The sequence below is a fragment of the Endocarpon pusillum genome (genome assembly GCF_000464535.1).
Source record: "Endocarpon pusillum Z07020 unplaced genomic scaffold C665091, whole genome shotgun sequence".
In the NCBI taxonomy this organism is placed as follows: Eukaryota; Fungi; Ascomycota; class Eurotiomycetes; order Verrucariales; family Verrucariaceae; genus Endocarpon; species Endocarpon pusillum.
The window spans coordinates 6650-21877 of record NW_006913443.1 but is presented as its reverse complement, the minus strand read 5'-3'; the positions used below and the strand labels follow the sequence as shown (position 1 = coordinate 21877).

The following is a 15228-nucleotide window of genomic DNA, read 5'->3' as shown; positions in this document are numbered from 1 at the left end:
AGAGACTTGGGCAGAGCTTTTGTCTAGAGCTACCCTTATTAATACGGATTTATAACGTGTTCCATGTATTGCTGTTTATTAAAGACCCTGCTGACCCCCTGCTAGGCTAGGAATATCTATAGCCTTTGCCAGTGGAAACAGAAGGAGAGGAGGCATGAGAGGTTGAGGACATAGTTAACGTCAAGCAAGTAAGCAAGGCCTAGAAGGTGCAAGCCAAGTAGGTAGGTTGGCCAGAGGACCTGACTTACTACCTTATTACAAACTTTAAGGACTTTGAGGACCTGCTTAGAGATTATTTCGAAAGGCACCTAACGAAAAGAGCGCCTGATTAATTAAATTAAAGCTAAGTACAGAAAAATCTAATAAAAATATTACGTAATAAATTTAGCTATATATATATAGCTAAATTTTGGACTAACCTAATTAGAAAGTTGCTAGACTTAGTAACAGAATTTAAGAGGAGTAAGCTTATTTTCTTATACTCTTGATTAAGAGTAATCAATTTTTTAGAGAGGGAGGTAATGTAATAAATAGAGTATCTCCTCTGCCATAGCGCAGGAAATACACAGGACCAGCCACACACTCGGATAGCAGCGCTGATGACGTATCCACAACAGCACACGGAACTCTTGCCGTCAAGCTAGATACTTATCTTTAAAAGTCTCTTAACTAGATTAGAATTATTTATTTAGAAGGCTACTAGTAGACTTAGCTAGATTTGAAACTCTAATTATCCTTAAGTAATCTAATAAAGACAAAGTAAAGACAGCTAAAGAAGAAATTAATAAAAGTAGTTACTATTTTAACATAGGATTAATAATAAAATATTCTTAAGACTTAGTAAATAATATTTATATTTAAACCTTAAAGGATACATTATCTTTTTACTACTATTATTTATAATTTAGATTATACTCTAAACTGCTATATCTAAAGATAATTTGCTTACTTTAAGTTAAGAATATATAATTATTTATATTACACTTTTATTTACTTAGAATTACTAAGCTAAGAAGAGACGCCTAATAATATAATAGTTATATAACCTACTTAGAAATATATTATGCTTTAACCTATTCTTAGATATACTTTTTAAGTTAGTCTTTAACTTTATAAGCATATTTAAAATACTTATTATAGTTCTAAAGAGTACATCTTAAGTAATACTTAATATAGAGAAGTACTTTAAGATTAGTAGACGCTTATAAATAAGTGACTAGTAATATTATAACATATATATTAATCACTAAAGCTGAAGAGCTCAAAATTAGAGAAGAGGTAGAAGACATTGTCTGAATAAATCTTCAATCAAGTATAATAGATTTGATATACTTGTGAGTGTGCAGTTGACAAAGTCACCCCTTCAGAGAATTTGGTGTGTAATAGTCACCCATGTAATGGTCACCCGCGCTAGCACTTTTGAACGCTAAGACCGTCAATTTGTGTGTGTAAGGGTCACCCTTACACGGCTTTATAATGTTAGGGATTCTCAGCAACTTTGATATTGTGTCAGTACGACTCGGCTTCATTAATCTTGATTAACAGCCAGCTGCTATTACACTACTTTACCGCACCGGAATGCGCACATTATATGTATACATAGACCATTTTAAGGCTTCATAACCTCATAAACGAATGTGCTTAGCTATCTAAGAAAACACTGTCCTCCAAAAAACGGCTATATCCGCAGCTTAATCATCAAGTGCCTAAGCGTCCTACAGCAGTTTGTTGTAAATTCACCGGGAAAGGAGCCGTTGCTCAAGCTTCGCCCACCAATTCCGCCAATTGACAATTTTCCTTCCGAGTCGAGCTTCTTCAGCAGCAAAGACCATAGCATGGCTCATGAATGCCTCCTTCAAGGTGCAGCTAACGTATTTTGCTTGTGCCTGCTCTACGCTGAGTTCGCCTTTAATGACAGCCTCTACGGCCTTCGAGAAACTGTTCATCAGACCACCATTACCACCGTCATGACCTTCTGCTGTCTTTGGGGGAGTGAATATCTTCGCCGCTTCCGGTTGCAGGAATTTGTCGAATGTGTAGACTTGAATCTCCTTGCTATTGTAATGTATTCCTCCATGGATGCCCGAGATTTTACCCCGCTGCTCACACTGTGCTTCCGTGAAAGCGACCATATGGAAGACTGCTGTATTGGGACCGCGGTCAGGAACTTCCTTACCACTGACAGAGCGAGAGTCGTCATCCCAGGTCAGGGCAACAATTTGATCGTCAAGTACATCGTTGTCGGACTCCCACACGCAACGACCACACCATTGCTTAGACTCGATGGTGGCTCTTGGTGTAGAGACGTTGTAGTCTGAAGAAAGGATTTGAGTCAGTACCGCACGCCCGTACTCGGTCCCGGCTTTGGCAGTGATTTCCTCAATATCCGGGACGACGAGACACACGGAAAAATCTTTATGTCCTTGTCATACAGCTTCTCGATATACATCTTCTTGGCACTTTAGTTGCAGCTCTGTTCGTGAGAGCATGAGAAGCAATTAGTAGCGTTTCCAGCTGCCTCGGGTTTTCTACGCTTGGTGAAAACTGACAAGTTGCCCACTGATGATACCAGGCTAGGCATATGCACCGGCTCGGCGAAGTCCGTCTTATAGCATAGTAGCCACAGTATGAAGTCGATAACATGACAAGACTTGCAAAGTAGTGATGGGGCGGCAATGGACTCCTTTCGCCAATTGCCTCGTACATAAGAGTGTGAGAAATGGAACCAACCGACTGGCTCTGTATGCTCGATCGAAATGAGCTCCCCAATCGTCCTATCTTCCAGCAGAAGCTTCCTTAAAAGCATGTTGTGCGGACTGTATCGTAGGACATGACCGGTCGAGAAGATCTTGTCTTAGACTCTTAGCTCCGCCGAGGCTAACATATATATCCTGACAGCCCTGAAGAGTCGTTGCAATCGGCTTCTCACAAAGTACATGAAATCTCAACGAACCGAACGCCTGCAGGATTCCCTTGTGCGTCCGGTCCTGGGTGCAGAGAATAATCCCGTGAACCCCAGCACATACCTTCTCGCCGGTAGCTTCAGTTTCTCGTCGGCTCCTCTCGTATCTGAGGAACTGCTGCCACGAATCGAACTGTTGGTCCTCCCGTGGTGCTTCATCCTTCCAAATATATTTTCACCCAAACGAAATCCGTTTTGACCGGATAGGATCCGCGATTGCAGCAATGATAGCTTGTAATCCCTCTCGTCCTACAGCAGACGCATAGGCGGTTCCACGCTGGCCCGCATCAATGACAAGGAATCGGGGCTTGCGGCGGTTAGTAGAGTAAAGGCGCCGAAGCTGTCAATCTCTCTGCATCGATGTGTGTTGACTCGGCCATGTTGAGCTGGTCAGTAGATCCAAACACCGACTTCGAATGTCGGGCGGTGCTGTTTGTCTGAATATAAACACCATCACAGCCACCATCCGTCCAATTTAGATTTTGAGTGAATTGTCATGCGTGACCAGAGCTAACGGTGTCCTGCACGCCCACTTCTAGTGCTTAACGCAACCAAACGACAAACGACAGAGCTTGTCTTGTCCAAACACTACAACACGAGGGTAGAAGTTTGACCCCCTGGTCGCTGTTTCAGGAGAGGTGTCATTGTTCGTAATCTGGATCATGGCCGCTACGGAGCCGAAGTGCGGAGTAACTCAATTAGGAAATCTAAGATCTCCAAGCGTTCCAAGCGTTTCCAATTCCCTTCGTTGCTTGATGTTCCTCCAGAAGTTTCAGGCAAGCTTTAGGCTGTAGGCACTCACCATGAATTGGCGCCAAATGCCGTCTACCTTGTTCGAGGAAATGCGTTTGAAGTTCAAGTGACATGAAACCGCATCATAACATTATCTCAAAGCTGGAACTATCAACAGCATTGCCATCGCCGTCTTAGCGGGACATGAAATGATCCATAGCTGAGGCTTATGTCTTCCCTCTTGAATCTAGCTACTTGGAATCTCAGTTCGCAGATAGAGCTCTCAATGCGAGCTTAACGTCTCAGTCTCGGTGGTAAGAATAAATAGTTGATCATGTCTGCTGCCAGTGTGGAGACTGCATCCAGCAAGACCTGGGTTTGTTTTAGTCTATCGTCCTTTGAATTGTGCCTCTTGTGCGTTCGCTCCTTCTCTTGCATACTGAGTAGCATTATTGCTGGCTGGTCCATCTTACTTTTCATAGTCATACTGACTACTTTCTACCCATCACAATCTTTACCCTCTCTATATCATGAAGATTGATTTCATCCTTTCCTTTGTTGCTCTCTTAGCACTAGCTGCTGCTCGACCTATCCCCAAGGAGGCCAAGCTACTTCGCCGTGAAGTTCCGCAGGAACACTCCCACGAACAGTTCATCACCACTGTCAGGGCCTCACTGAACCTCAACAACCCAAATGGCTTTGGAGATCCCGTTTTCGCACTCCTCGGGAACGAAGTACGTGTTCGCACTGGATCTCGTTTCCTTGTAGTCCCCTTCTTCGTACAGAACTAATCACGGATTATGCTCTACAGGCCGCAGCAGAAGGCCTAGGACAGCTTGCCGACGTTGAATGCCTCCAGCAAGCTATAGCGGACCAAGCGTTCACCAATGCCAAAGCTGCCAATGATGTCCAGGGTATGGCATCTGCTCTTATCTACCGCGCGCTGGAGCGCAACACAGCCAAAGTAGGCCAGGTCTCTAACACTTGCACTTCCATTCAAGCCATCAACCCAGAGATTGCCGTGCTTCAGCAGCATCAGGATCCAGCATCACAAGGAGCGGCGGAAGGAAATAAAGCCATCGTTCTTGAGCTCGCGAAGCAGATCTCCGCTATTGGAGGCGATCCTCAGGAGGCACTTAAAAGTGGAACCTTTCAGCCAGGAGACTTGGCCGATGCATCAGGCAAGGGAAACACTTGTAAGTGCCCTGCCATAAGAGAGTTCCCTCTAGGTACTACGAAGAGAAGAATGAAGAGGAGTTATCGTTGGGTCTGAAGTGATGGCGGAGTTGGCTAACATTCGCTTGACGAACAGGCGACGACCTAAATGATCCCGAGGGTTGCATATTCACGCAAAACCTCCTTGTCGAAGATGCCACGGCGGACGAGATCACTGCCGTTGTCGGAGGGGCTACTGGTGGAGGTTTTGCTGCTCCTGGTATCGATCCAGCAGCTGCCGCAGCTTCTGTTTCTGCTGCTGATACAAATCCAGCCCCGGCTACCAGTACGGGTTCTGGTATGGCTGCTGGTGGAGATTTCGCTGCTTCTACTGTCGATCCAGCGGCTTCCGCAGCTTCGGTTTCTGCTGCTGATACGAATCAAGCCACGGCTACTGACATGGGTACTGGTATGCCTGCTGATACGAACCCAGCCACGGCTACCGATATGGGTACTGGTATGACTGTTGACGCCGCCGCTGTTGGTATCGCTGTTGATACTGCCGTCACTGTAGCTTCCGAAATGGCTGTTGATATTGCTCCCGAAATGGCTGTTGATATGGCTGCAGAGATGGCACTCGACATGGCTGCAGAAATGAGAGTTGATATGGCTGCAGGATCCGGTAATGCCCAAGGAGCGCAACAAATAGCAACTCAACCAGTAGCGAACGCCAACCAACAAGCCAACACCGGAACTGTCCAGAATAACACCACATCTACCGCTGTCCAGGCAGCAGACGTCCCCCTTGCCGCCGCTGGAGGCCAGAACGGAACAGCAGCAACCACACAAACAGGAGCAGCGGCGGCAGCATCTGCAGGTCTTGATTTCGGCTCCTGTCCTAACGCGGGTATCGTCTTCGGCCCTGGTTTCGATGGTCGCAAGGAAGATTCCTTCCAGCCAGCGGATACCACACAATTCACCCATGGTTCCGCGCAGAGTATGTTTTCATCCCCTCTGAATCAATTCTTTGCACTTGAGATACAGCCGTCCATTTCTATCATTATAGTCTGGCTGACCGTGGGAAACGCATAGACATTGACATCATCACCGACTTTATGTGCGACCGATTTGGCGACCGGTGTGGAGCCAACGAGGCGACGAATGCGGCATGCATGGCTGCCACAGCGGCGACTAAGGGCAAGACAGGGCAGGCTGCCGGTATGTCCACCGATTCCCTTGACAGTTTTCTCATGTACCGGTCCCTGTGCACTCCTCCATTTATTTGTTTCCCTCTTTCCATAACGGCACCGGGCATTCGTCATCACCACTTCCTTGATGCGGTGCGAGAGATTTGCTGACTATGGCGTTAGCAACGGCATGGAATGAGGCTTTGGGGCTTACCAACGTCCCGAACCTCACTGGTGCATAAGTCCCTAGCTATCCATCGAATTGCGCTTGCATCAAGCAGAGAATCGCGACAAAACCATGTGCAGGATCGCATGGCTGTAAAATTACTCCGTGTTTGAAAGTAATCAACTTCAAGACCTGCACAGAGATAACTAATCTTAGTATCAATTTTGCGCCATCCGCAGCCTAAAGAATTCCATAGTAATCTTCAACTTGTTTCTGACAGTTGTTGCTCATGACAAGTGGACTTGTGGTAGACTTCCCGATCGTGTCTCAAAGTCAAAACTTTTTTGTGGGATTTCCTTCTATGGATCCAAAAATGTTCCCATGAGCGATAACCAGCCAAATTCGTTTCGCAAGCTACATGTCATGCTCATGCAGTCCATTCCGCTGCCACAAGAAAGCACCGTAGTGCAACATGTCACCATATATGAACAACGGACGAGCTCCGTCACATCTCCGGACAAGTATCATGGTCGAGCCAACTGATCATTGTGCCCTGTTTGTAAGAAGCGGAACGTTGGCTTATCGTACTAGCATTAGGGAAGGCAGCGTCGCTGCATCACCTCGGTCAAATGTCTCTTCGGCAAGAACTGATTTCTTGAGTCCGAATCAGGGCAGCAAATTTTCAATCTGCCACGGCATGATATTGACCTCGATTCGATGCACTGTGCTCAATTTCCAAAACGGTATATCAACTTATGTCTTTGGCATCGATCACGAAAAATGGGCATTTCTGGAGATGCTTTCTGCGAACCGGATGCATCGTGTCCAACAGTCAGAAAAACAAGATCCCTTCGAAGATAAGCAACTTAATGAGCCGAATAGACGTTTATGCCAACGCATGTGACAGCTCCATACTAATTCGGAAGGAGTGAAGGGATATGGGTCTTCAGGAATTACTGTCAGGAGAGCAAAAGTGAGGCTGGATCTCAACAGCTGCTTCTGAAAGCTTTGTTGATTGGGAGTGTTCTAGCTGCATCAACCGTGAGTGGGAAAATCGCAAACACATACAAGGAAACCGAAGCTTGACGTATCTATAATGCGGCTGGGTATACCGATCCTCCTGGTGCCGGAGCAGGAAGTAGGTGGCTGTGATGGAGAGTGCGAGGCTCGAAGTGAGACAAGCTTATTCAACCACAGGGTACGTATGAACTTGAAGTATAGACGATGAGATCTGCGTGGATTCCACAAGAACTCTATGGTAGCTTTATGATGAGCCAGGTAACCATTTTTGCTTAAAACTTTGCCCAAGCCCTCTTCCGGCTCCGAAGAGAGGATGTAGGAAGTGCGTGTTCGTGATCGACCTGGTTGTACATGCTAGCTTCGTGTAAATTCGACACAACGACCACAGTTCCATCAATAGTGAAAATAAATGGTATTATTTTCCACACTGTGTCAGAGGCTGGCAAACTGTCGCATAGGCCTTAAACATATAAAGCAATAACCGTTATCCTCCAGTCAAAGTTCAGCAAGTACTCGGTGGTTGATGGTGGCTCTGGCTCGAAAGAGCCTAGGACAGCTAGCGCTGTGCGGATTCTAACCAGCCAAACCCATTCACGGTTTTAAGAATTGTGATCAACCTTATACCTGATGAGTGATGCTTATAGCCACACCGGCTTGGTGGAAGAGGGGAGGCAGAAGCGGCGAGGGTGATAATTGTAGCCATTCATCAACCGTAAGGCACCACCTTTTCATGAACAGTGTCAGGGGTTCAGGATCCAAAAACTGGACTTTCGCTCTCCCTCATCTTCCATAGCCTTAATCCCGAGATCATACCTTTCTAGCTTGTGAAAGGCTTTTAATGTCGTGATAGCCGACCTGAGCATTGTTGAAGCATAGTCAGGAGAAGTGAGTGATAGTGTCATGATGGACTCCCAGGCTGCACCACTTATCATGAGCAAACCTGTGAATGTGGTGCTCTGCTAGAGCTGATGAAAAGGTCCCTTGAAGTGGTCGAATCGTATCGGGATGATTATACGTCACAGCACTTCGTACTCGATTTTTGTTTCATTGCCCCTACCTTGACACGGAACTTGGAATGATAGTGAAGATGGCGTCATCTATGTCTCTAAGGTTCTCCCTAACGAGGTGATATGCCTCTACATATCAAAGCATTACCACTACCGAAGCCGTTATAGCAAACAGACCTCAGATTACACCATGGAGCGAAAAGTGAAACCATTCTGCAGTCCACTACCAGGTTGGGCAAGAAGCTTTTTAACGCTGTAAGAATGATGATATGAGCCTATCATTCTTAAGCCATAGCTTTCGAAGGACATCAGACATGGTTGACCCGCCTTTCCGGCCAAGCACATCTGCTGAACCTGAACGCATTGCCCAGCTGCACAGGTCCTAGACTGCAATGAGGCAAGCAACGCCGATTTTGATTGACATTATTGAAGTGGCTGACATAGGTCACCGATAAGCATTCGTCGTTGGTGAGGCAAATGTGGGAGATGGATGGAATGTAGGATGAATGGATTCAAGCGGAGAGTTGTCTGCCGAATGATGCCTCGTATGATTAGTCGAGTTAATCGCGGTATTGGAATATGGCGGAAAGAAGTGGTCATACGAGAAATGTGTTGGAGACAATTCAGGCAACTGCGGCTGAACAGGAACCAGTAGATTCTCCGGATGAAATGCTTGATATGCATTCAATAGACCTTTGGGTACGATTGAGCCGTTGAAAGTGTCAAGATGGCGAGCCGAAGTAGTCGGCGTGGAAATGCTACCGATATTGTTTGGATTGTGGTCCACGGGTGAGAAGAATTCCTCAAGCGACATGATCGGATATTCAAGGGCGCCTCCTCGTTCACGATGACTCCAACAACCTTGGCAGTTACACTTTGGAGGACAGTCTTCATGTGCATAACCACTCATCACTAACTGCTGCTTAATAACCGGGGCCACCCTCCATGTAATGCAGCCAGGGCATCTGCAAGTAATGCCGCAACCACCTCTTGGATATTGACCAGAGTACACTTGGTAGTGATAATTTTGATCATCTAGTGGTATCGTGGATAGCATTGCTTGCTGTCCCGCTTCGGTATTGTCTGAGGTGCAAGCGTAGGAGATCTCTGCCGTACCTCCACAACCCTGAGACGAAGACTCGACAACCTGCTGTTCCGGCTGAGGCGTCGAGTCCGTTGGTCGATTCCGGTTTGCCAAGTATTGGTTGTGGTCGTGCGTGGCCTGATTGTCAGGATGCTCTGGACAATATGTGCAGGCGCAAGTATCTCCACAGTTACATTGATGCCCTGATGCACCCTCGCTCGAGGCAATGAGAGTGCCGCCATGATCTTTCCCTTTGCAATCCTCTCTCAATGGCTTTATGACCGTTCCCACAATCCGGCAATTGTTCTCCCCTTCTTTCCCTGGTTCGATCTCCGACTTTGGTATTCGTACAACTAAGTACCATGTCTTGACACATGTACAACGGTCGGAGGACGGGCACCTGCATTTTGACGTTGTATTTGGACGACCAGCTCGATTTGTCTTTTGAAGTAGACTGGGATTGCCGTTGTCATCGACCAAGTGTGTACAGGTTCCAGTCCGATGTCCCTTCCTGCATTTCTCACAAGTGTAGCGTTGGCCATCTACCATTATTGCTTGCTGCTTTTTCCCTCCCTGGCTTTTGCAACAGCCACTCGATTTGGCATTCATGTTCGCGATTCAAAATGTGCTTAAAGTGTGTCTATGTTGGCCAAGTGAAAAGACCCTCAGTGTCAACAGCGATGTCGGAGTTGGGTAGAATGGTACTGCGAAGCTGTTGGAGAAGGCTAGATCTCGCCAATACTCCCGTAGGAGTTACAAAGGATGGGGAAGCATAGTAAGTAGTGGTAGGCAAATGCAGGACAGCTTCCCGCTAATTGGTCTGCAAAGACCCAGAGCATGGATGGCAAACGAAGTAGTAGGACAAAAGATGCAATTCAGCCGCGGCCCCTCCTCGGAGATGATATGTACAAGCCTTACACATGTAACCCCACGTGGGAACCTACGCTAAGGAAATATTTGGGAAGCTCCACACTTTGTAACCAGTGTCGAGCATCCCAGTGTGCACAATTGTCATGCCGGAGGAGAATGAGGAGTTGAGAAAAAATGAAATACGCGCTGTCGGTGGTAGAAGACCAGTCTATGACCTCTTCCAATTGCCCTCCCCTGTCAAACGAATCTTCGACAAGTTTCCCCTAAAGACATACCCAGCCAATGATTTACCGCGCCGGTCACCACCAATTGGTCACTTTGATACGTTGCACATCTTCACAACTCAGGAGGGAGCACTCCAGCATGCGCCATCATTTAATCCAGCATGTCTGAAGTGGCAGGTACAGAAACAGCTCTAGTTTTGAACCTTCGCCGGCTGACTCTTGCAGGCATATCTTAGGTTCAGTGAAATCGAGTTCAAAACAATCTCATCGAACAACCATGCCTCTCCAACCGGAGTCTTGCCTTTCCTAACTCCGAAGAGCTCCTCTCCGTCCGCTTCATCCTCTCAACCGATTTCGTCGAACAAGATCCTGAAGTGGGTTAGTTCGAGGAGCGACATAGTACCAGAGAGAGTCTCGGGTATGAGATACGAAGCCTACCGCTCCCTGATAGACCATCGAATACGAAGTGCGTGGCTTTTCACCTTATATCTTGACGAACGCAACTCAGAGGTTGTGGCGAAGCAATTATACATCTATCCCATTTCGTCAAATGCGCTTGTCCAATTGAGTTTGTACTATCAACTGAAGCAGGCGGCACGGGACGAGCTTCTTAAGACAGCCTCGTACATCAGGGAAGATGAGGTATACCTAGAAGCTGAGAATGCCTTTGCGGCTATATCAACATTACTGGGCGACGATGTGTACTTCTTCGGTAACGACAGACCAACCCTCTTCGACGCCAATATCTTTGCGTACACCCATCTCTTGCTGGACGAGTCCTTGAATTGGCAGGAAACAAGACTTGCAGATTCTCTCAAGAAGAGAGAAAATCTAGTACAACACAGGCAACGGATTTTGACAGGTTACTTCGATCGACACAATGCGCTGTAAATCTCGCGCCACCTCAACCAGATTGGTGGTCAACTTTCCGAAAGAACATTGCATACCATACCATTACTCCTATCCACTTCTTTGCCCTAGCACCAAGCGCAGCACTGCCAGCCTCGTCCACGCCTCGTTCGAGAACATCGCCTTCAAGCGCAAAGCCTTGCTTCTTTGCCTCTGTGACAACATCTTCAACGCTGTGCGCATAGCTCTGCGGTCGGATCTTTTCGCCAGACTTAGGATCTAAAAATCCAGCTTGGCTGATATTTCCCATATCGGAATGCATGTTGGTAACGAGCAAGACTCCGTCGGGCTTCAGTATCTGGAAAGCGGTCTTGAAGAAGGCTTCCGTTGGCACGTGTTCAAGTACAAGAGTTGAAATGATCGCGTCTGTTTCCATGGCGCAATCTGGGGGATGTCGTTGCTCAACCATATCGAAAAGTTTAAGCTCAATGCTTCGACATCGGTCGCTCTTATGTAGCTGCTCAAGTTCCTTCTCGACACGTGCATGAGCGACCTCCATCATTTTCGGGCTAAGCTCGAGGCCGATAATGCTTGTGTCAGGAATTTTCAAGAGTGACAGCGTATTTCGACCTGTTCCACATCCAAGGTCTACAATCTTCCACGGCTTAGGTGGTCGAATTTGACGGAGGAAATTGGGTAAAAGAGAACTCATCTCAATGGTATCGAGAGCTTGAAGGAAATTTCCATCAGTGTCATACACCTGAGACCAGAGGTCATAGGCAGAGGCGGTGTCCATGTATCGGATTTGTGATGGGCCTTTGGACATAGTATCCGTTGGAGGATTCAGAGAAGACATCGTCGCTATGGCAGAGGATGCTAGAAGACGCTAAGAGAGAATCACGCAGAAGTTTGAGATAATTGTAGAAGACTGGATGATCTGCAGCTGTTGTAGTTCAATTTCGAGTGCTCTTTGGTGGCGATCAGATACGAATGCCTACCAATACCCCATAAGAATCTTCTGAGAAGTGTTCATCTGAAAGGTATAATCTTGCAATATTCGAAAAGTCTGTTCCTGGAGAAGTCCTACCTAAGAAATTGGATCAACATATACAAGTTGAGCCAAGGTCACAATGAGTCAGACAAGCAACGCTAATCTGAGCTGTTCCACGCTCCTACTTAACGTTAAAGGGATGACTCCGATTTACGAACGTGCAGTGTCATCTGTCTCCCCGATGCCATTCTTTTCACACCCCACAACAGACCCTATACATCATACATGCGAACATTTAGCCAGATTGGCTGATCTGTCCTACGATTACTCACATCTCAAATTGTCCAGTGATGCCGATTTGACAGCTTTTACCAATTTAGATATCTTTTAGGAGACTCTGGGCGTTTGTCTCGTTGAATTGGTTGTTTGAGCTCTCTCAAAAAGTTGCAAGAGGACTGGTTACCTCATGTGGCGAAACCCCGCATTCTCGGAGCCCCTCCCTTCTGTGCCTTGAAGGTGTGGACGCTTCTGGTCTCCAGTACGAAGGACTTTCGATATCTAGGATGAGAATCAGTACATGCTTGGCTGCAATCCTTTAGCATAGTTCAAGAGTACTCGCTATTCAACAATTTTTGATCAAATACAAAGGTTTGTATAAATCGGATTTTACTGAGAGATTTCGAAATTTTGGGCAATAGATGAGCGTGGCGATTAATACCCTGTTATGATATACAAGTGGTGAATACGATCTCTAGGTGGCTGACAGACGATTGAAGGACGCTTTCTGTGAAGACGAACCCTACATGTACTTACATACTTGCGTGTCTTTATCACAAGAAGGTGTATTTCAACTCCGTCCTCATGGCTATGCTGATGTTTGGCAATCGTCTTGGCTTTCTCGACCTTCCATCAAGAATTTCGGCACCAAAATCATAATGCCCCTCCCATAAACGGTCCTCCACTTTCTCGCAGGTCCTCCACGAGATCATCGACATTCCCCAAATACTTTCCCAGCATCTTCTGCTTCTCCTCTGTATTCCTCGTCTGACTTGATTCACTATTTGCCTTGTCCACCCCACCGATAGTCTCTCGTCGGTTCCTCTCAAATGCGGCAACCAGTTCCCGGCCTCTGCCTCCCAACACTGCGGTATTTGAGGCGCTTGCTGACATCTGAGGTTGCACTTGTGGTGTCTCGGGCATTAGATAGAAATACAAGAATTCGACAAGTTTCATTTTTACTTCTCGTGCTGTTGATCGTGATTTGAAGAGCGCGGTGATGACTAACAAGCCGTCGAGGGACTCGAATGTGCGGGTATTGCCAGGCTGGCCAAGCAGAGTCGATACGAGGGTCAGGAGAGTGGAAGACTGAATTGCAGGACAATTACATGGGTCTAGCAGGTCAAGCAGCAACTGCAATCTTGTCAGCATTGGTTCACGATCTCGATTACAGGAGAACAAACATTCATGTGGATCTCTCTGGCGAAGAGTTCTCGGCTTGGTGTATGCAGCAGCAGCACTCCCTGCAGCAGCTGTAATGTAGATATGATTAAGAGATCATTCTGTCCGTTACTTCCTTTGCCCATCAATCGCTCCAGGCAGGAGATCAGTCTTATAGCGACGTTGCACTGAAATGACTGCTGCAACTTGAAGAACTCTCTAAAGGCAGGATCATCTCTCAGGTTGGCCAGCTTCTTGGAAGGGGGCGATGCTTGTTGACCCTGTGAAATCATCGAATGACGTTTATTGGCTGGCGGTGATCGTGAGAGACATATCTGCGCAAGTAATCCTTCGACCTGCCGAAGACCTTTGCGAATTTTTTGGGGTGATGATGACGATAGGTAATCAAAAGAACGAGATAGTAAGACCTCCATGATATGTGGCAGCTTCAGGAACAATTGTGGTCACAAGAGCGTTCAACGAGTAATCAAAAAGCACTGGATTTTGAGTGAAACAGCTAAGAATGGAAAAATGTAAACATCAGACCCTGATCTTGTTGGCTGGCCTCCCAATTATGAAGCTTGGCGTTTCAAAAACATCGCATTTGAACACCCATCCTGTTGTCCAACTTTTGCAACTGAGTCTTCCCGACTATCAAAGCTTGCTTTGAAATGCATCATGAAATACTAATAGGTATGCTGCAACATCTCCTTCAGGAACACTATCCGTCTCCAGGGTAGGAAGTGCAAACTGTACTTCACATCATTCTGAGCATTATTGGCAAAGTACTAGGCTTGACTGTAGGACCCAGTATCCCTTGTGACCCCGAATAACCCCTGTCGTGGTCCTCCTGCCGTTGGGGGCTTAGCGTTAAGAGGTACCCGCGTTTAGCGGTGAGGTTATTTCTGCAGCCTTGGCATTAGGAACATCAAAATTATGGGAGTATGCTGCAGCCTTGGCGTTAAGAACATCAAAATTCGTTGAGACCTGGCTGCAGCCTTGGCGTTAAGAACATCAAAATTCGTTGAGACCTGGCTGCAGCCTTGGCGTTAAGAACATCAAAATTCGTTGAGACCTGGCTGCAGCCTTGGCGTTAAGAACATCAAAATTCGTTGAGACCTGGCTGCAGCCTTGGCGTTAAGAACATCAAAATTCGTTGAGACCTGGCTGCAGCCTTGGCGTTAAGAACATCAAAATTCGTTGAGACCTGGCTGCAGCCTTGGCGTTAAGAACATCAAAATTCGTTGAGACCTGGCTGCAGCCTTGGCGTTAAGAACATCAAAATTCGTTGAGACCTGGCTGCAGCCTTGGCGTTAAGAACATCAAAATTCGTTGAGACCTGGCTGCAGCCTTGGCGTTAAGAACATCAAAAGTGAATTATAAGAGTAAAACTTTAATTAGCTGCATCAGGCTAGTTAAGAGAGTTATAAGTCTATAAATAGTATCATTTAATAGCTCTTAAAAGGTTCTATCTGACTATAAAGTTTAAATTTTAATAACTATAATATTAAGCCTTAAACAAAAATAAAAAGAAAGAAATCTTA

At 46.4% G+C, this 15228-nt stretch overlaps 6 protein-coding genes across 6 annotated transcripts; 2 read left to right on the top strand and 4 right to left on the bottom strand.

Annotated features, from left to right (window-relative positions):
- Positions 1 to 1736: 1736 nt before the first annotated feature.
- On the bottom strand, positions 1737 to 2449 carry EPUS_09319 (uncharacterized protein; the record flags this gene model as incomplete). The annotated part of the gene is made up of 2 exons (XM_007787336.1): positions 1737 to 2314; positions 2353 to 2449. The coding sequence occupies 2 exons, from the start codon at positions 2447 to 2449 to the stop codon at positions 1737 to 1739; spliced, it is 675 nt and encodes a 224-aa protein (XP_007785526.1).
- A 1775-nt stretch (positions 2450 to 4224) lies between these two features.
- Positions 4225 to 6278, top strand: EPUS_09318 (uncharacterized protein; the record flags this gene model as incomplete). Its single annotated transcript, XM_007787335.1, has 5 exons — positions 4225 to 4428; positions 4506 to 4890; positions 5007 to 5846; positions 5942 to 6067; positions 6220 to 6278. 5 exons carry the CDS (start codon positions 4225 to 4227, stop codon positions 6276 to 6278), a joined length of 1614 nt encoding a protein of 537 aa, XP_007785525.1.
- A 2396-nt stretch (positions 6279 to 8674) lies between these two features.
- EPUS_09317 (uncharacterized protein) lies at positions 8675 to 9043 on the bottom strand (the record flags this gene model as incomplete). Its single annotated transcript, XM_007787334.1, has 1 exon — positions 8675 to 9043. One exon carries the CDS (start codon positions 9041 to 9043, stop codon positions 8675 to 8677), a length of 369 nt encoding a protein of 122 aa, XP_007785524.1.
- A 1283-nt stretch (positions 9044 to 10326) lies between these two features.
- Positions 10327 to 11298, top strand: EPUS_09316 (uncharacterized protein; the record flags this gene model as incomplete). The annotated part of the gene is made up of 2 exons (XM_007787333.1): positions 10327 to 10584; positions 10633 to 11298. 2 exons carry the CDS (start codon positions 10327 to 10329, stop codon positions 11296 to 11298), a joined length of 924 nt encoding a protein of 307 aa, XP_007785523.1.
- A 29-nt stretch (positions 11299 to 11327) lies between these two features.
- EPUS_09315 (uncharacterized protein) lies at positions 11328 to 12112 on the bottom strand (the record flags this gene model as incomplete). The annotated part of the gene is made up of 2 exons (XM_007787332.1): positions 11328 to 11384; positions 11435 to 12112. 2 exons carry the CDS (start codon positions 12110 to 12112, stop codon positions 11328 to 11330), a joined length of 735 nt encoding a protein of 244 aa, XP_007785522.1.
- Positions 12113 to 13177: 1065 nt separating this feature from the next.
- On the bottom strand, positions 13178 to 13977 carry EPUS_09314 (uncharacterized protein; the record flags this gene model as incomplete). Its single annotated transcript, XM_007787331.1, has 2 exons — positions 13178 to 13657; positions 13708 to 13977. The coding sequence occupies 2 exons, from the start codon at positions 13975 to 13977 to the stop codon at positions 13178 to 13180; spliced, it is 750 nt and encodes a 249-aa protein (XP_007785521.1).
- Positions 13978 to 15228: the final 1251 nt, after the last annotated feature.